The 19,731-nt window shown below is 42.8% G+C and overlaps 1 protein-coding gene across 1 annotated transcript; it reads left to right on the forward strand.

Moving 5' to 3' along the window:
- Window positions 1-417: 417 nt before the first annotated feature.
- LOC6048959 (palmitoyltransferase ZDHHC6) lies at window positions 418-12,484 on the forward strand. The gene is made up of 5 exons (XM_038266896.1): window positions 418-708; window positions 889-968; window positions 10,549-11,327; window positions 11,748-11,938; window positions 11,998-12,484. The coding sequence occupies exons 2-5, from the start codon at window positions 905-907 to the stop codon at window positions 12,278-12,280; spliced, it is 1,317 nt and encodes a 438-aa protein (XP_038122824.1). The 5' UTR covers window positions 418-708; window positions 889-904; the 3' UTR covers window positions 12,281-12,484.
- Window positions 12,485-19,731: the final 7,247 nt, after the last annotated feature.

The raw sequence follows: 19,731 nt of genomic DNA on the forward strand, positions 1-19,731 counted from the left end.
AAACACTGTCAACAAATCCGTCTTCCAGGGGATGGATTCTTTGAATAAATCTGTAATCCGGAATCTAAACCAGTCATCCGGGGAACCGACTGAACTTGGCCACCTCTGCCGACGAAATAATCCACTTTCGAACGGAATTCACTTACCTGTTCCATTCCGCGATCTATCTCTACCAGCAAACTTAACAGAAATGTCAAAATGGAATGATGAAAGGTTTCAAAAAGTTTGCAAAAATTTCGCTAAGTCCAAAATCGCACTTTTGGGAGTTTGCATAACTGAACTCGTTTTTTGGCGATTTTTACCATTTTTCGAGTTCGCGAAATCACACTTTTTTGAGTTCGTTTAAGCGAACTGTCAAAAGTGCGATTTCTGAACTCCCAAAAGTGCGATTTTCAGTAACCGTGTAGACGTTTGCCGTCAACGATGTCAACGAGTCGCGCAGTCAAGTCGCTTGTTTTGATCTCGTCACTCCAACTATCCCGGCCGTGTCCCTCCCCAACATCAGTTCGTAGTGTTTGTTGCGTGACTCCGCGAGCCAACCTTTCAGAGTAGGCGGCGTTCTCGTGCAGAAAACTCCTTCAGGGAATCGAAGTAGGCGGCTCGGGGCGCCTACAAGAAAGTGTTTCCGCACGTCTTGGCAACTTGATTTCGATTCGCGAACGGGTCGTGTGACTTGTGTTGGGGAAAGTTGCTTCGAAACATCATCAGGTAAAAAACGGGAGTCACTTTCGGCTCCTAAACAAACATTGCGTCTTTGAAGTTTCGATAATGCGTTTAGAGATTAGATAAAAAATGTTACTCTCACACACCTTATAACTTCAATAAACGCGTGCAATTTATGTTACCTAATTCTCCCTTATTTCTTATGTGACTCATTCAACCGTGAAGGGACGGCAGCAGCACAATGACGAGCGGAATTTTGACAGTTTTTTGGAGATTTTTTCACTGGGGACCACTGACCGCAATAAGTAAGTAAGGATATCGATATATGTTGTTAGGAGATAGTTGCATAAATGTTTTATAGTGAATTTTGGGCTAATAATCATTAAAACAAGATAAATACTGAATATTTTTGGAACTTACAAATTTTAACCAAAAATATGAACTAGAGATATCTATTTTCATTTTTTTAATTCTGTCATTGTTAATTGGAAACTTTTTAATAATGTTAAGGAAACTTGTCAAATTATGTGTTTTATGTGTCATTTACTCATCAAAATTTTAATGAATAAATATCATGATTCCTTAAGCAAGCAATTACCAAGTGTATGGATACAAAACATGTTTTAAAATCGAAAATGGACTCAAAATTACTGTTGCTTGCTCATAAGTCATATTTTTAATGACAATAAAAACAAGATAAAGTTTTTTTTGAATGTTTTACTGTTGAAAATGCATTCAAAAGTATCACTTAAATACGTGTGTTTTCAATTCAATATGTTCAAAACACCGTCACAAGCCTTCTTTAAAGTTTAATAAAAAAAATCAATATTTTAACAAAACAATTGCACAAAAACATCTACTCCAAACTATTTGAACAACAATCAAGGTATTTGAAACACCTTTTTCAAAAAAAGATGAGATTCATAAGACTGCTATAACATTGCTGATTCTTTATTATTTATTCACAAAAACAAAAAAAAAATCAGCTCGTACTCATGAAGAATATTATTCCTGAAGTTATTTGCAGTTAAATTTCGATTTTAAAACATGTTTTGTATGCATGCACCTGTTAATGTTTGGTTAAAAAAAAAATATTTTTTCATAAAAATCCAATAATACCCTAAACAATATAAACCCTGCTAAACTGTCGATTGCATCAGCCAAATTAGACCATACTGGTGATATTTGTGCGTAAAACATGTGTATTTTTTTTATTTTCTTGTTAAAATTATGTTTAAATACGGTTTTATTATTTTAACTTCCTTATAAATCACACATATTCCAAAACTGAGTCAAGATTAATTTTTTTTGAATGTTTGGCGATTTGCAACCTTCTACAAAGTTCTTTCTTGTCGTATTTTGCACATTTTGGCGAGTAACTGATACATACAACACATTATTCGACAAGTTTCCTGAACATAAAAGATCAGAAAAGTTTCCAATTAATTATGAAGGAATTCAAAACAAAAATCTAAAAAAAATAGATATATCTGAAATTTCTCGATGAAACATTTCGCTCTTTGACGCACTGGACTGCCGTTCTACGCATAATTGTCCCATGTCATTTTGGACGATTTTGACTTTTTGACATTTTTATGTTTAGTTTGTCGTTACTTTTAGAAAAACAGATAAAATCTAGTACTTTGTTCGGAAACTCATCAAATACAATACCAAGTCTGTTTGTCCCATCGTTACACTTCTACGCATAATTGTCCCACCATGTATTTTCTCTCATAGAATGATCAGTTTAACGAAGCATTATGCCTTGTTTATCTATTGTATAGCAAGAGGATCGTATTTAAGAGTGATAAACTATTAACTGGGGCGATTAGGGACACATAGGACGGATAGGAACCCACGGGACAATTATGCGTAGAAACACAAAAATCGGTCGAACAATTTCAAAAGCGTTTTTCTCAGTTGCACTTTTTTGAACATGGGACAATTATGCGTAGAACGGCAGTGGAAAGCTGAGAAAATTTCTTTTGAGATACATTTGAAAGAAGCGATGACTATTTTTCTTTTTAAAGTTGCCCAGAAAAACACACCGTGTTGCCAAACTTTCAGTTCTCAGCGACTACAATTATCATGCTCAAAATCTCATCTCCCAACTTTCACTGCCCTTCTTTCCGTCGCGAGATTCTCAGCACCTAGAATTGCCAGTCTCCCGTGTGGCCTTCTCTTTTTCTATCTCATTCTCTCAATCACAACCATCCCACCTGCAACAAAGTGTAGCCACCAACGCGTTTTCGGAGAAAACGTTAGGATCTTCGGCGAGTGTTCGTAAAAGCGGAAAAGAGATGGAGTGATAGAAAGTGAATGCTCTTGCTGGCAATCACGATGTAAACAAAGAGAACCCACAAGCTATAGTGACGGTCGCTGCACTCTTTGTTGTTTTGGTGCAGATATCATCAAATGATAGGTTTTTCTATCACTCATTTAAAACACTGGCTTAGACTGAACTAGAGATGGGCTTTTTTGAGCGAACCGTTCTTATGAACCGGCTCAAGCTAAAGAACGAATGAGCGACCGCTCAGAAAAAATGAGCGGCGGTTCATTTTGTGAACCGGTTCTTTTCAAAGAACCGTCAAATCAAAGAGCGAGTCGAAGAACGAACCGAACGAGAGCGAATGAGCGAGAGCGAATGAACGGAAAGAACGAACGGAGCGCTTGATTAGCGTCGCTCGCGCCGTCGTCGACGTCGTCGAACGGCGTCGTTTTCGCTCACTCTTTCGTTATTTCGCTCTCGCTCATTCGCTCTGGTTCGGTTCGTTCTTCCACGCGCTGGTGGTGACGGTGCTGTGTAGAAAAGAGGGGAAACTAGGTTCTCACCGGTCGCCTCATGTTCCAACTTCCAACATCATGGCGCACTTTATGCTTGTTGCTAGCCTGTCGGGGCGCCTGTGATTTTGAATCAGCTGATTGTCGCCAGATGTTGCATGATCTCATTATGAAAATATCGATAGATTTCTCAAAAGTTGTTACACGCATTCGAACATAGTTCGTATGCTAGTTTGCGGTTTTAATCCATGTATTGAACCGTTTATGATTTTAAATGTAATTTACCACAGCACATCACACAAACTTGGTACTCTTTTGTGGTAATTGATCAATAGTTTTCTTAAGGCATTTTTCAGATCTTCTTTTTTGACGAATGTTTTGATCATTCATTTGCTGTCATGAATAAAAGTTGTTCTTATTAAACAAAAAACTGCAGACTATTTTATCAAGTGCAGCAAAACGCTACCTCAAATATGCCTGTTACTGAACAACAAATTAAATCTTTTGTTTCACAAAATATGGGAAAATAATTATCAAAACGATAATTCAGCTTACTTTCGTTACTTTTAACAATTGAAAGCAATAATTTGGTTGAAAATACACTTCTGAAGAAAACTCAAGTTTGTTTACCTCTCTATGAAAAAAAGTTTTCAATATTTGTTGATTTCAGAGATCAATGTTTATATTTGAAATGCTTTCCAAAAAAATGATAAAGCAAATCGACGATTTTCTATGTTTTATGGACGATCTCCAATCTGTTCTGAATAAGTGCGATGAAAACATATATTTTTGAAATATCAATCAACAAAAATCATACGAAGTGTGACACTCATGGACACTCCATTGGTCGTTTGAAAAAAAATCTAAATATCTTGAGCAGATGCTTCAGTTCATTCCAGTCTATTTTCTGACTTTGAGCGAAATGAGCGGATGAGCCGTTCAAAAGAGCCGCTCATTTAAATGAGCGAACGAAAATGAGCGGCTCACAGAAATGAGCGGTTTTGCCCACCACTAGACTGAACGAATTTTGTTTGGAATTTTTCTATCGAGCTGTCAAATCGCAACATGGAGTTAAACTTTCTGTGCAGTTGCTGTGAAGCTTACCAAGGCTTTTCAAAAAGTTTAACTCCATGTTGCACGCACACACTCTCACTTTTAATTTCTCGATTCGGTGCAGTTTCGTGTCCCACATTTTCATGTTGAAAATTGAAAAGTTTGATTATGATCCGGCTCTTAAATCAAAACCTTCGGACCTTTTTTTGTACGGCGCAACAGAAGAGAGGCGCACTTCGGTTTGGTGGTGCGCGGATAATATTTAGAAAATCTATGTTCATGGCTTTTATTGAAAGCCTTTTTTTCATCCTTCAGTAGAATAGGAAGCAACAAGACATCAATCACTGAGGCAAATTTAAAAAGGATCTGACACCCCTATCAAAAATTATGAGCTCATAATTGTTTATTACCCACTTTTTTGTAGCTGGATTATGAATATAAGTACAATATAAATATGAGGAAGGCACCAAACATCGACAGGTGGATCCAGTAAGGCTTTTGGTATTAAAATGGATTTAATCCATCGTTTTATCTATAGGTATTTTATAGGATTTCAGGGTGATTTAAAAACTGGGCAACACAAATTAAGTCATTATTTTTCGACGAAGGAAAACCCTGCATTGGTGAATTTTAACATTTCAATGAAAGTCGCATTACAAGCACCTTGAACAGCCTGAATGCCATAAATCATCAGGTAATACTTCTCCGCACCACAGACAACAGACGTAGCAGCTAGAACAAAATAATTTGAAAATCGTGTGTAAAAACATGGCGGGTGATTCACTAACGCCATCTCGTAGTCTATGGCCACTTGCAAGAATAAGCCTGAATGTAAACTGCAGTGCACCACAGTTTTTGCAGGAGCCGTATTCTTATTCTCACCAACTTGATTCGATGATGCTAGTTATTTTTAATAAACTATTTTTTTTTTGCTCTGAAATTAACTTAAAGTTATCCGAAGCGATGCTGAGAATAAATACTTTCTACATTCCAAAACTATTTTTGATCTACACATCAATTTTCTCGACTAAAAGAGGCATGCAACTTTTGATGAGAATGAGAATAGAGTTATCTACGTGCGCAAGTATTGCGTGTACGTACACGAAAAAGATTGAGGTTAAATTTTGTCCGGCCAGCAATATCAAATGGTGCGCTAGTGTGTGTACGCGAAACGTCATAAAGCTCTATACGCCCAACCACGTGCTTTTCAATGTTGTTGTTTACACTCGATAGCAGCGCGGGAAAGTTGTCAAATCTCCTCTGTGACGACAGCGCTACAAACGGCTTGCCATTCTCGATAAAACCGTTGCATGTTTTTACACAAGGTGGTGATCCAGCCAAAACGTCTGTTGTCTGTGTCCGCACTAACATTTCCTTCTCTGGTACTTGAAAAGGCTGTGACCGTAAAAGAAAACTCATTTCCTCTTGGTGGTTTGTAATCCTCGCAATTTTATAACCCTTTCTTTCCCGTAATTGTTTCTACCAATTTCCACACTCTTGAGACCAGGTTGAAAACGAAGCGAAATGATTGCATGTCGAGAACATTGTGTATACACACTCCACCGACCGTTTTATGCTAATTAATTGATTCTGCTCCCGTGCTGAGGGACCGCTGCGTGGTCTAGGTGTGTCCTGTTGTGACGGCTCTGTCTACCACGACGATGGTGCCACGTGGTGACACGTGGAGTTATTAACGGCTGTGCAAGCATCATTGTGGCGCACGGAACATAATGAGGGCGAGGCACGAATTGTGTTGGTGTTTTTCAGGGGGATGCTAACCGGCGGCCATCTTGGAGGCAGAGATTGATTTGACAACGCACACTGTGTTAACACACACACGCACACATACGCAGACACGTTGCGCTCGAAAACAAAAACAAATCTTCCTTGCTTTTTCGACTCGTTGTTTAGATTGATTGTTCGGTCGTTTTAGCTACAATGAAGTGCATCGTACCGTTCTGTACCACGGATTTTCACCAAATTCCCGTAGGAATCACGCAACATTGGTTCCCTGTTGACGAAATTCGCCAAGCTCAGTGGTTTGAAGCTATCCTCGCGGCCGAAAACTGTCATCCAAACGTCCTATCAGCGGTCAACTTTAAGCGTGATCGAATTTGTTCGAAGCTAACTAACTAAGTTCGAATAACTAACTTTAAACAACTTTTCTTCCAGGAGTTGACAAATCACAAACACAACGCTGATATCGAAGAGTTGTACAAAGAAATGGTGTCGCAGTCGACTCTACTAGCTTCGACTTTCGATGATTTATCCGAACATCAGAGTTGCCGGGACCATGCAGTGCTCGTTGTCGTTACCGAATATTTGCACACACGGATCGGCAGCTACGTCCCTGCAATGATCAAATTCAAGCCCAGCAACCGACCCCAACTGACCAAGCTGATCAGCTTCGAAAGACATTAAGTTCTGTTTTATTTTCGTTGTAACTTTGTTATTAAACACCCAGCTATTAAATGCTTAGTTTTCTTATTTTACTGTCATTAATTAACTTAAAAAACGTTGCTTTTCAAGCAACTCCGAATCATGCCGGATGAGATTTTATTAGTTATGCACTTTGGCCGATGCTTGTCGATGCCGATGGTTTGCTGTCGCTGGCGCCCACTCAAAGCGTTCCGTTTGAATTCCGTTTAGAATTCCGCTTGAGCGAAAAAAGTTCGATTCGAATTCTAAACAGTGTTCGTTTTAGATTCTAAACCGCATTCCGTTTCAAACGCAACAACCGGTTCCGTTTGAGTTTTCGCCCCAAATCGGTTCAAGCGGAATTCAAACGGAATCGAAACGGAATGGACGGGTTAGTTTTGACAGCTTCTTCTTCTTCTTGTTTTTATGCAGTGGGTTTCTTTTATGTTTTGGTTGAATTGAAATTCAACCAGAAAAAAAAACAGATAGGACATTTTTTAAACATTGAGATTATGTTTATTAATTATTCATAAAAAACCAATCCCTGCCCCAAACCTTTTAAATGATCTTTATTTTCGCAAAATTACATAGGCTTTAGTGTGATGCTGGTGACAATCGCCGTGCCATATCCGCGGTCAACCGCTGCTGCTTCTTGCTGCTGGGCGTCCGCGTAATCCGAAGAGCCGATTCCAGATAGGCCGGTGGATGGTTGAGGTCATTTGAAGCTGCGCCCGTCGTAAACTCACGAATAATTGTGGCCTACCGGCACTAGCGGTGCCGTCGGTAGGAGCCTATCTGGATCTTGCCGAAATTAGGTAACTAGCCGAGGCTTTTAAGACAGGTCGGCGGGCGCCATCGTGCCGGGTTGTTGTTGCTGCTCCTTACTTTCATTTAATGCGGGTGCTGCTGAGAGTAATTTGCTGATAGCTGTTCGAAGGGCACTTGTCGTTCTACAGCAGGTTCCCCAGCAACGAGCTGGTCATCGACTGCGAAGGAGGTCCACTCTTCACCACCGAAACCGCTATCCTGGTAGGCCGGCGGAGGAGGAGGTGGTGCTGGTGGTCGCTATCGGAGGGTTCGGCGCGACAAAGGGTTTGGGAGGATTCACACCGAGTGTTCTCTCTCCGCTGAATCATGCGCCAAGCTTTCGAACGGATAAGTTGCGTCACTGCTGGCACCGGAACCGGCGAGCGCGTTTAGTACGAGCACCGGCAGTTTGCCGTCCAGCAGGTTCGGCGATTTAGACATGACGGCGTCACTCCGGGTGTTATTGTTGAAGCGGCGAACTTTTCTGCAAAGGAGACACACAAGAAACGACCCTCGTTAGAACTTGCTGTTTACGACATACCACATAGAATAACCACCTGTCCCACCAGCTAGAGCGCCAGCATCGTGTTGCCCTCAGTACGCAGGACATGTCCATCCTCGGGTCCAACCTTCTGCTCACACACTGCGCAGCTGGACTAAGTAGGCGTTGATGACCAAAGATTTTCCGCAGGTTCTGGTCTTACTGCCTGGCTGGTTCCAGTACACACAACCCTCAGCGGTCGCATCGAGCTTGGCCGTTTGTCAACGGTGAAATCAAGGAACACCTCGCGATTGTCCACCTATATTAAAATAATTTCAAAGTTAGTTTTGATGATAAAAAAGCAACAAAAAACATACCTGACCAACGGAAACCGGAACTCGATTATTTCCCGACACAATCGTCCGGTGCTGTCTCCCTTGGCAATTGACGAGAGCACCGAATGTGCATCTCCAGAAAAAACACAAATCCCGAGGACATACCGATTCTATTGGCCGGAAATTGGCCACAGCAGAAAAAATCTTCGAAAACAAATCGCACGTGTTTGATCTTGTTTGACGTTTGACTGAAAAAGTGTTGGCTGTTTTACGCAAAAAATGACAACAAAACCGCTTCGGCGAAATGCAGCGAAGTGTCACGAAGGTTCGGCCGTACACCAGTAGGTGTCGCTAGTGTGCCAAAATTGCTCAAACGGAATCTAAACGGAGTCCAACCGGAGATTCCGTTTAGAAAATTTCGAAACAATTTTCGAAGCGGATTCGAAGCGGAATGAACCCGTCATGCGGAAAACGGTTTGATTGGGCGGCGCTTCTCAAAGTTCCCGGTTCGATCCAGGTCGTCTTCGTCCGAAGTGGACGTTTCTTGTACCATCGACGTGGTTAACGCACATTGCCCTAGTGTGTGACTTTGGCCAGCTCAATCCGGCGCACGAGAGATCCCGGTGAAAGTTCCTCCTGTTTGTTGTCCACTTCGTGAGCTTTCCGTTCTTAGTAACTGCGTAGCAACTTTTCCGGGTCGTCTTCAATTTGCAGCTCTAGAAAAAAAAACGAACATTCCGAATAAGACACCAGGAAATAAATGCACCATTTCTATGGTTGCAATAATCAAACACAACGTACATTTTCCATCGCAGCTTGCTTCGCCGCCAGCCTTTTTGTGAGACATTGAAAAGTTCAAAGAAAAATCAGTTAAAACTGTTAAAACACTATTTCATTAGCAGAAATAATCACACTTAACCTTCCTCGAGCGAAATCAAATCACGTTTGTTTTGGTTCCCAAATTGGCTTTGTGTTGGTGTCGTTAATGACAGGTCTTTTGTTTCGGTGCCGAAGTTGACGGCTGTGGAGCCGAAATTGATAATTGATGATGGCTGCGCTGCAATTGCCTGTGTTGAGATACAGATGTCGCCCCCCTGGTGTTTTTCGTGTTAAATTCCATGATTTTATTCGTGGGTGAGCGCGCACTGGATGATGGGAAATTGGGTCACATGGTGGACTAAATACACTCATTTGAAAGTTGACATCATGATTGATGGTTCCAGGAAATAGTTGATTACATGGGGAGGTTATGTGATGGATGGAGCTTTCATTTACCCTTTGTTTTCTTCGTGATTCTGCATTTCCTCTTACGAAAAGTTGATAAGCGCTCGATTCAAACTAATTTTTCGCTCAATGTCAAGCTCAGCGTTGCGACATGTACAGATATTTTTGCACAGGCCAAACACTCAAACTAATTATTTTTACAGTTAAAATACACTTGAGTAGTTTTTGTAAACTGCACTAAAAAGATAAACATTTTTTGCATCTTTTTACTTGTTTAGTTTTTGATAAAAATGTTTTTCTTTAAGGTTATACTTGATTGAGTGTTTGGTCTGTGCCAAAAATATCTGTACGTGTGGCAAGCCTGGTCAAGCTAACTGAATTTGCGTTTTTGTCACAGCGATAGAATGCATTTGACAGCACTTTGTTTACACTACACTCTGACAAGAAGATACTCATTTAGAGCTAAAATCCACTTTCGCCATACTGTTTTCAGTGGGGCTACATTAAGGCTCTGGAAGGCATCATTTCCGATCGGCCATTTGGCGGCCATGTTTGTTTTAGAAAAACATTCAAATCTTGATTCAAAATGTATCAATCAAAAAGGGGTTTTCTTTGTGTTGTTTGTAGAAGCATTTTACATATAGTGATTATTTTTTTCATTTCAATTTAATATTTGTGGACCCTGAATTCTGAACCATCATTGACAGTCATTGCCCTAAAAGTGAAAGACATCATCTAACACCTTAACAAGACCCAATTAAATGACCGAATTTTCATTCCTTCCAGCCATCATCAAATCCATCACGTTCATGACACTCTACATGAACGCCATGTGGTGGCCCCCGAACCGGTCCCTCGGGGGCTTCGTCAACCAGACCATCTTCCTGATACTGTCGGCCAGCACGGGCTTCAACTTTGTGATGGCCTCGCTGATCGGTCCCAAGTTCCTGCCGCTGCGCTGGCGGCCCAAGAACCCAAAAGACGAACAGTTCCTGCAGTTTTGCTCTAGCTGTGAGGGTTTCAAAGCACCCCGGTCGCACCACTGCCGGAAGTGCGACAGGTGCGTGATCAAAATGGATCATCATTGTCCTTGGATTAACCACTGCGTCGGATGGGGCAACCATGCGTACTTCACCAGCTTCCTGGCGTTCGCCGTGGCCGGATGTCTGCACGCAACGGTCATTCTGTTTGGATCGCTGTACGCCGGACTGCACCGGGATTGGTACGTGTACTACGGCCAGTACTCCAAGGCAACCGTCCATTTGGGACTGTGGAGCTTGATTCTGGGCGTGTTCAACATCGGATTGGCCATTGGAGTGATCATCGCCGTCGGTATGCTACTGTTCTTCCAAGTTCGTGCCATCGTGAACAACCGAACCGGAATCGAGGACTGGATCGTGGAGAAGGCCAAACATCGGCGAGAGGGAACGGAGGAGACCTTCCGGTATCCGTACGATCTGGGCAAGTGGAAGAACATCATGCAGGTGGCAAGCTTGACGTGTTCTCCCATCGGTAATGGCGTCGAGTGGGCCATTGCCGAAGGGTGCGATCAGTTTACTTTGACGGTAAGTTTTCGTGACAGCGCCTAGTCTGCATGATGGCGTTGACGTTTGTCAGTTTTATTTCCACAATTCTTGTGACATCTTTGACTTCGAATTTCTGTGTCAAGATGCTGACACTGGCCATTTAAAACTGACATTTCAGAAACAGTTGTTTCCGGTTTTGCTCGAAATGTCACCAATTTGGTTTACAGTGAATATGAGCAAATTTATGTCTTGTTGTACGCAAACAGTGTCATAACCCCACTTTTTGGTCCCTCCGCAAACGTCAAACCATATAAATTTATTGCCAGGTCTTTTTTCCGGAAAAGGTCTTGCAACGATTTTCAATGGTTTACAAAGGGAGTAGAAAAAGTGTTAATAAATCACTTCGTCCATTAAAAAATGGTTGAACTACTCCACAATCCTATACCGTTCCCAAAACAGCGCGAGCAGCTGAAGCAAAAGTCGGAGAAGCGAGCCCGGACGCGAACGTACTCCATCAACCGGTCCGTTTCCGGCAGCTGGGTTCCCCTGTGGTCCCAGGGCTGCCGTGTCTGCCTGAGTCCACCGCTGACGGACGAGCCCCGCATCAAGCTAGACGTTGGCGATGTGGTCCGCGTTACAAGATGGCGAAAGTAAGCAGCGCTGGTTGCCATTTTGAATTTCCCCAACTAATCTTTCTGTTTCTTTTTAGACACTGGCTGTTTGGTGAAAAGGTCCTCGAGGAAACGGAAGAACCCGAGCGTAACGGAACGGTTCAGAAGGCACAGAAGAAGCACAAGCAGCACAAGAAAAAGTCTGATCAGCCGGAAGTGGATGAGCCCGAAAAGGAAAAGGAAGAAGAAGCGCCCAGTAGCAAGACGCCACACCGCCGGATACGGGGCTGGTTCCCGCGGCAGTGTGCCGTCGAGTTGGTCGAGGATGACGACGACACCGAACAGCAGAAGCACTTCAGCGAGAAGAAAAAGAACAAGTAGATGGAGGAGTGTTCTGTCGTGCTTATTGGTGGCCATTTTTATTGGCTCGGCTCCGCTAAACGAAGCGGGGTGAGCCGGAACTAACGAGCGAATAGATGTGACTTTTAATCTAAAGTATTTTTTTCCTCTTAATAAAAAGCTTATATTTTGTAATTTGCAACTTTTTCTGACTTTATAGGGACACAAATAAATGTGGATCGCATAGTTCAATTTGTTTTGATTTGCTTCGAAATCTTTATTTTCTCATAATTATATCACTAAGTAGGGAAACAGCATCTCATTCCAGCGTGCCTCTAATGTTGGCAGGTCAGAACTTTGACATTCAATTAAAGCTAATTAAAGCGTTTTCAACTGAACTCGAGTGATAAATAGCTCAATAAGCAAGCAAGTTTCTGTCAAAAGTTTTGCAAAATTAGTTGTTTAAATAGTGAAAAGCAGCAAATTGGATGGAGTTAGGAGCGAGTGCTTAACGGTACATATCAGTTAAACTTTTCAGCACTTGTTTCGAAAAGTAACTTTTTTCAACATTTTTTTGATTTAAACGATTTATTGACAAAATACATGAAAATTTAACTTAAAATTTCACTCAATAGGTGTTTTTCGGAATTTCAAAAAATGTTGTATGGAACTCGTTGCAAAACTTGATTTTTTCAGCACTCTTCGTATTTATCCAACTCGGTAAACCTCGTTGGATAAATGTACGACTCGTGCTGAAAAAATCATCTTTTTGCAACTTGTTGCATAAACTACTATTATTCATTCCCTAAATTTTTTATTCATTCCCTAAATTGTCTTCGTAGTTATTTACAACAATGTTTGACAATTTTTGCAATCAGATTCTTGCAGGATTGGGTCCGTAAGTTTGACAATTTTCTAATAAGAAGACAACAATTTCCTTGGTTGCTGTGCAAGCTTAACCTACCAGACATACGAGAATTTATAGTTTTTTTTTCTTATTTCATTCGATTTTTTACGTCCTCAATTCAAAAACAGAATAAATTTACTATTCTGCTTCAAAACATAATGTATCACAAATGTATTTAGATGGGTATTGAAAAGACGTTCCAAATGAGAGGTTTGAGTTGAATATCACTTGCAGAACTGTCAAACCGACTAATTTGAAAAAAAAGAACAGCTTTATTTCGGGTGTTTTATTTCTGTGTCAAATAAAATACTTCTGCTTAACTTCACAAAACAGCGTTTATTCAACAACGTCTTTATTGCTGCGCACTCGGAAACGGAATGAATGAATCGTCGAGAAAGAGCGAGAACGCGCGCTTCAATGAATGACGTTCGGAGGGAACGTCAACAAAAGGCTTAACTCTAGTCGTTCACAAACTACGTAACGCAACATCCTCTCTGTTTTATATAAAAAAAAATAAAGCTACTCAAGATAGAAATCTTTGAAACGGGCTGGTAGTTTTACATCTCTCTTGGTTCGGCTGAACTTCTCTCCTCCTGCTGGAACGCTGGGTGATCTCGATGGTTTCGGGGTTTTCGCTGCTCTTGGAGTTCTACCTGCTTTCGGCTTCGTGGTCGCTTCTGGTACTCCTACATCTGGAACACTGTTGCTCAGTTCTTGATCCGGCAAAGCTTCGGTAGGCGCTGATCTGAACGAAGGCTCTCTGTTGGATCTTTCGATTGGTGGCATTTCGACGTTGGGAACAGTTGCTTGAACAGGAATGGCTTCTGGCGTTTGAGGTTCTTTACGTGGTTTCAAGTTCACCAAATCTCGTCGATATTGCGTACCGTTTGCCTCCACGACGTACGACCGATCGTTCAGCTTGCTGCTTACAGTACCCGGTGTCCAACGTTTGTTTGTCTCCGAGTTCAGCTGCACGAGCACCGGAGATCCTATTTCCAACTGAGGCAACTTTCTTGCTTTCCGGTCGTAATGCTGCTTCGCCTTCTGCCTCCTTTCTTCAATGGCTTCCGGTACTCCCGATACCAACTTTGGCTTCAGATTGTTGGCAGAGGTTGGAACGCCGCACCGTGTGTTACGAGAAAACAGGCGTGCAGCGGGGCTGGTGCCCACCTTGTTCGGTACATTCCTCCAGTGTAGTAAGGCATACCAAAAGTCACTTCCAGCTTCATCCGCCTTCTTCATCAACCGCTTCGCAATTTTGACCGCTGCCTCCGCCTTCCCGTTAGCTTGTTGGTGATGCGGTGCGGATGTCGTGTGCTCGAAGCTCCACTCACGTGCGAACTGCTGCCATTCACGGTTGACAAAATTTGTGCCGTTATCCGTTACGACTCGCTGCGGTTTTCCGTGTCGTGAGAAATTTGATTTGCACACAGCAATCGTTGACTTTGGTGTCAAATCCTTCAGCACATCCACCTCAAAGAAGTCTGAGAAGTGGTCGACGGTAACGAGAAATCTGCAACTCTTCCCTTGGTAGTCCGCGAAGAACACGTCCATGGACACGAGCTGGAACGGGTACACAGGTATCGGATGACTCTGCATCGGTGGATGCTGCTGAGACGGACAGAATTTGGCACAAATGCCGCACTGTGCGACGGCTTCCTTGATTTGAGCACTCATTCCAGGCCAGAATAGGTTTGCTCGTGCCAGCTTGAGGGTTGCTTCTATCCCGTTGTGGCTGACATGGACCTTTTCCGTCAACTTCCGTCGAAGCGAGTGAGGGACAACAATCCTGTCGTTGCGGTACACGATACCATCCTGAGTGCTGAGTTCATTCCTGTACTTGAAGAACATCTTAGCGCTGTCCGGCACCTTGTCCACGGATGTCGGCCATCCCTCCAGGGTGTACTTCACAATAAGTTGCATTGATGCGTCGGCCGCCGATTCTTCCATAATCTCGTTCAACTGCTCATCTTTGACTTTCAGGAAACTGGAGAGCTTCACCTCCTCGACCTCCCGGAAGACCTTGTAGATGTCTCGCTTGTCGAATCTGTCGTCAGCTTGGCGTTCATCAAACGGCGCTCGGGAAATCGCATCTGCCACCACGTTCTCTTTGCCGGTCACAAACTCGATAGACGGACGGTAGCGCTGTAGATTCAGCAACATGTGTTGAAGACGGCGGGGTGCTGAGAGTAACGGCTTCTTGAACACGGTGACTAGCGGCTTGTGGTCGGTTTTGACCGTCGTTTTCGGATTCCCAACAATAAGCTGATCGAACCGGACACACGCGAAAAGAATAGCGAGCAGCTCCTTCTCGATTTGCGCATAGTTCTTTTCGGTTGCCGTGAGTGTACGAGATGCGTATCCGATGACTCCTCGACTCTGGAAGATTGCTGCGCCCAAACCGAAAGAGCTAGCGTCACACTCGACTACGATCGGCTCATTCACGTTGTAGTACTGCAGGGTACGCGTGTCCGCAACCAACTGCTTGACACGCTTGAACTCCTCTTCCTCACGCTCCGACCAGATCCAAGGCTCCTTTTCCGAAATCAGTCGTCGTAGAACGGTAAAATTGGCGCTTAGATTGGGTATGAAACGACTGAGGTAGTTCACCATTCCGATGAATCTTTGCAGTTGCTTTCGGTCCGTGGGTTGTGGGAAGTTCTTGATTGCCGCGATTTTGCTCTCGTCTGGATGTATTCCTTTGTCGGTAAGCACGTGTCCATAGAATTTCACCGACTTCTCGACCAGCTTCAGCTTCTCCAGGTTGAGTTTCACGTTGCATTCCTCGAGACGAACCAACAAACTCTCCAAGCAGCGATTGTGGTCCTCCAGCGCTTCCAGCAACGTGTCACCAGTTCCGTAGATCAGCAAATCATCGGCGATACATTCGACGCCACGCAGTCCTTGAATCGCACCTTGGAGCTTCATCTGGAAGATGTCTGGGGCTGGAGCGATTCCGAAGGGTAAGCGGATCCACCGGTAGCGACCAAACGGTGTCCAGAATGTCGTCAACCGGCTGCTTTCGTCGTCAATACCACGTGCCAGTACCCTTTCCGAGCATCTGCCGTTGAAAAAACTTTCGCCTTCCCCAGCTCTGGCAGGATTTCATCAATTGTGGTAAATTGAAGATGGGGTCGTTTCAGCGCTTTGTTCAACGGAATCGGGTCGAGGCAGATGCGGATGGATTCGGATTTCTGCTCCTTCCTCTTCACCAGCACGATGTTGCTGACCCAGTCGGTGTGCTGAGTCTCCTTCACGATCAGGCCTTCCCGCTCCAAGTTTTCAACTCGTCCTTCAGCTTACCTCTCATCGCTATCGGAATCCGTCGCGGAGGTTGGATGCACGGTGGTACATCTGGGCGGACTTCCAACGACACAGCACCAGCAAACTTGCCAATACCTTGGAAGACGCCCTCATGCTGGTGGACAATGTCCTGGGCTTTCACACGGTAGATGTTGAGGAGTTCTTGGTCGGTTTTAGGCGCAACAAAGTTGACCGTGTTGCAGAATTTGACGAAACCCAGGAGACGGCACACGTTTGCCGAGAGGAGCGGGCCGTGTGGGACATCAACGACTTGTAAAACAAGGTTGTACTTACGGCCTTTTCTGCGACACGGAATTTTCACCTGGCCAACCACCGGAATGCTGCTTCCGCCGAATCCTTGCAGCCGGTACGATGACGGTTGTAGGTTGACGTTGCTACTTTCGGTCATCTCTTCCAACCAATTTCGTCCCACAAGGCTGGTATTGGCGCCGGTGTCTAGCTCACACTGTACCAGCCGCCACTTTTGGTCCAGGAGCAACTCCAGTTCCGCCGAGACATTTCCGCCGCTGCCGGACTTGTCGACGATTTTTCCGATGGACACACTTTCACTCTCAGTAGACTCCTCTTCTTCGTCACCACTGTCTTCCGTCGATTCACTCTCCGAGCTGGTTTCTTCTTGCACTTTCTTCACTCGGAACTTCTTCTTCTTCAGCTTCTTTCTTCGGTCAGCTTTGCACACTTTCTCAAAGTGGTTCTTTCCACCGCACCGGTTGCACTTCTTGCCAAGCGCAGGGCACGCACCCTTGGTGAAGTCATGCTTGGCACCGCAGAACTGCACTTCATTTTGCTCTTCTTCACTACATTCACTTCCGCGCTCGGCTGACCCGCAGTAACCGGATGCCGCTCGGCGATCTCTTCGGCCCGACACAAGTCCATAGCATTTGCTTCCGTCAAGTTCTTGGTGGTGATCAACTTCGACCTGAGCTTCATCCAACGGATCGAGGTGGCCAACTTGTATTTCACCATTTCGTCCTCCAACGCATTGAACTTGCACACTTTCGCGAGCGATTTGAGTCGACACAGGTAGTTGTCAATGCTCTCCGTTGGTTCTTGACTGAGCGAGAAAAATCGAACCAGTCCACAAACTTGTTCCGTTCACGAACCACTTTTGCTTTGATTGCCGTCAACACTAATGCTGGATCGGCTCGCTCGGCCGCGGTCAGCTCAAAGTTAAAATATTTTTCAGAGCGTCTTTTCCCACCACCGAAAGCAGAATGCTGGCTTTTTGCTTGTTCTGCGTATCGGGCCAACCGTCCATGCCAATCGCACTTGCATAGGTCTTCCAGTTTCCTTCGAAGAAGTTGTAATTCTCCTCCATATCGCCCTCCAACTCCAGCGGGGGCGGAAGAGGAATGGACGCCGCCGCCGAATTTCCGGCCAGCGAATTCGCCGCAGGCCCACGTGCCGCTGCTGCTGCCGGCGCGCTCGCCTGCTTATCCTTCAGAGAACCGATCATCTCTTGGAACTTGCCCATAAACTGGGCGAACTGATCTGCATCTATTTTTCTGCACTTTTCACTTCCGGAAAACACTCAACCCAACGCGAGAGCGAAAAAAAATATGGCTGCCAACAGGATAAAACACGTTTCACTGCAAAACTGTTCAAAATTACTGTTGCAAATGATCTTTTCGTCGCTTGGGATGAGTTTTTCTCACTACACTTCCGCGATTTTCAATGACGCCGGAACACCACGAGTGCTTCTGACACCATGTTTTATTTCTGTGTCAAATAAAATACTTCTGCTTAACTTCACAAAACAGCGTTTATTCAACAACGTCTTTATTGCTGCGCACTCGGAAACGGAATGAATGAATCGTCGAGAAAGAGCGAGAACGCGCGCTTCAATGAATGACGTTCGGAGGGAACGTCAACAAAAGGCTTAACTCTAGTCGTTCACAAACTACGTAACGCAACATCGGGTCCTCTTCAAATGTTTGTCTTGCATTTAGGCCGTTGCAAATGTTTTTTGAAGTTTATGTCCTTCGACCCTGGGGGCAAAAAAAAGTTGAAAATTGAAATCACAGGCCACGGTGTCAACATTTGAATAAAAAAAATGAGATTTTAAATGCATTATACATCTGTCCAGTTGTTTTGAAATCATTAACCCTCGCCTGCCCAATTTTTTTTTGAAAATTTTTATTTTTCCCATGTTTAGTAGGTCACTTTGAGCTACTTTTGTACTACGAAAAACTTTACTTCTCTTGTTTTATGTTTTTCTTGCTTCATTTTTAGTATTTTAATTTGCATTTATCTTGTTTAGTTTATGTTTATTTTTGTAATATTTGGCCTATTCTACCACCTCCTATCATTACATTTTGCCTATCTTATTTTAACATGTTTTTACAGTAACTTTTTCGATTTTTTCTTGTTTTTCATATTTTCTGCTGTAAAATAGAATCAGTATCATTTAAATTGTAAAAAATGCGTAGAGGAATTGTCTGGGACACTAGAAAAATTGCTGCATACTTCTTTTTACTTAAAATATAGAAATGTTAGTAAAAGACACAGGCAAAGTTGAACCCTAAAAGAAAAATACACTTTTAAAAACATTGGCAAAGTCACATAAAACAAGTAAAACTTCCAACCCATAAATTTTATAAAATTTTAAGAGTTTTTCTTTCCAATGCTTTTGAAAGATCAAAAATTGGTTGAAATATGGATTTTTGGCGATTTTTTAAATCGAACCCCGTCTAAAGGCGGGGTTGGGTTGTAGAGGGTTAAAGCCCATGGAAAATCATTCAATCATTGATCGGGTTATTTATAGGATATTCGAACTTGGATAAAATAATCAGCAATCGTAACCATTTTATTTTTCTTGTTGAATTTAACCTTAACTATGGGAAAATTGTGACCAATTTCCATAACTCAAATATAATTTTTTACATTTAGCTTTATATGGCCAGAACCATGGGAAAATTTTGACAAATTTGATCAAGGACATTATTTTAAGACCATTATATGTGGTCATGATACTAAAACTTTAAATGAAATTCAAAATTCAGAGTACATTTTTTAGTTATTATTTTTGAAGGAAATCAATAATTCGTTCGAAAACTTTCAAAGTGTTCATATCGAAATTAATAATTATTTTTTTAAATTGCTAGAACTTAGGGTACTTTCACTTGGATAGTTATTTGATCACTTGGATAGTTTGTCTGGCTTCTGTTAATTTTTACATTTTTTTCAAATGTTGAAGTTTGTTAGCCGTCTGCCAATGTTTTCTGGTTTTATTCAGCATTCGAAAATATGTAATATTTAATTG

This window comes from Culex quinquefasciatus, chromosome 1 (genome assembly GCF_015732765.1).
Source record: "Culex quinquefasciatus strain JHB chromosome 1, VPISU_Cqui_1.0_pri_paternal, whole genome shotgun sequence".
Classification (NCBI taxonomy): domain Eukaryota; kingdom Metazoa; phylum Arthropoda; class Insecta; order Diptera; family Culicidae; genus Culex; species Culex quinquefasciatus.

What these genes read in the sequence shown, in the direction of transcription:
- LOC6048959 (XM_038266896.1), top strand. Translation starts at nt 905, where the DNA reads ATGACGAGCGGAATTTTGACAGTTTTTTGGAGATTTTTTCACTGGGGA. An exon ending in GCGATCAGTTTACTTTGACG is followed by an intron (nt 11,328 to 11,747) that starts GTAAGTTTTCGT and finishes TTCCCAAAACAG; the next exon opens with CGCGAGCAGCTGAAGCAAAA. An exon ending in CGCGTTACAAGATGGCGAAA is followed by an intron (nt 11,939 to 11,997) that starts GTAAGCAGCGCT and finishes GTTTCTTTTTAG; the next exon opens with ACACTGGCTGTTTGGTGAAA.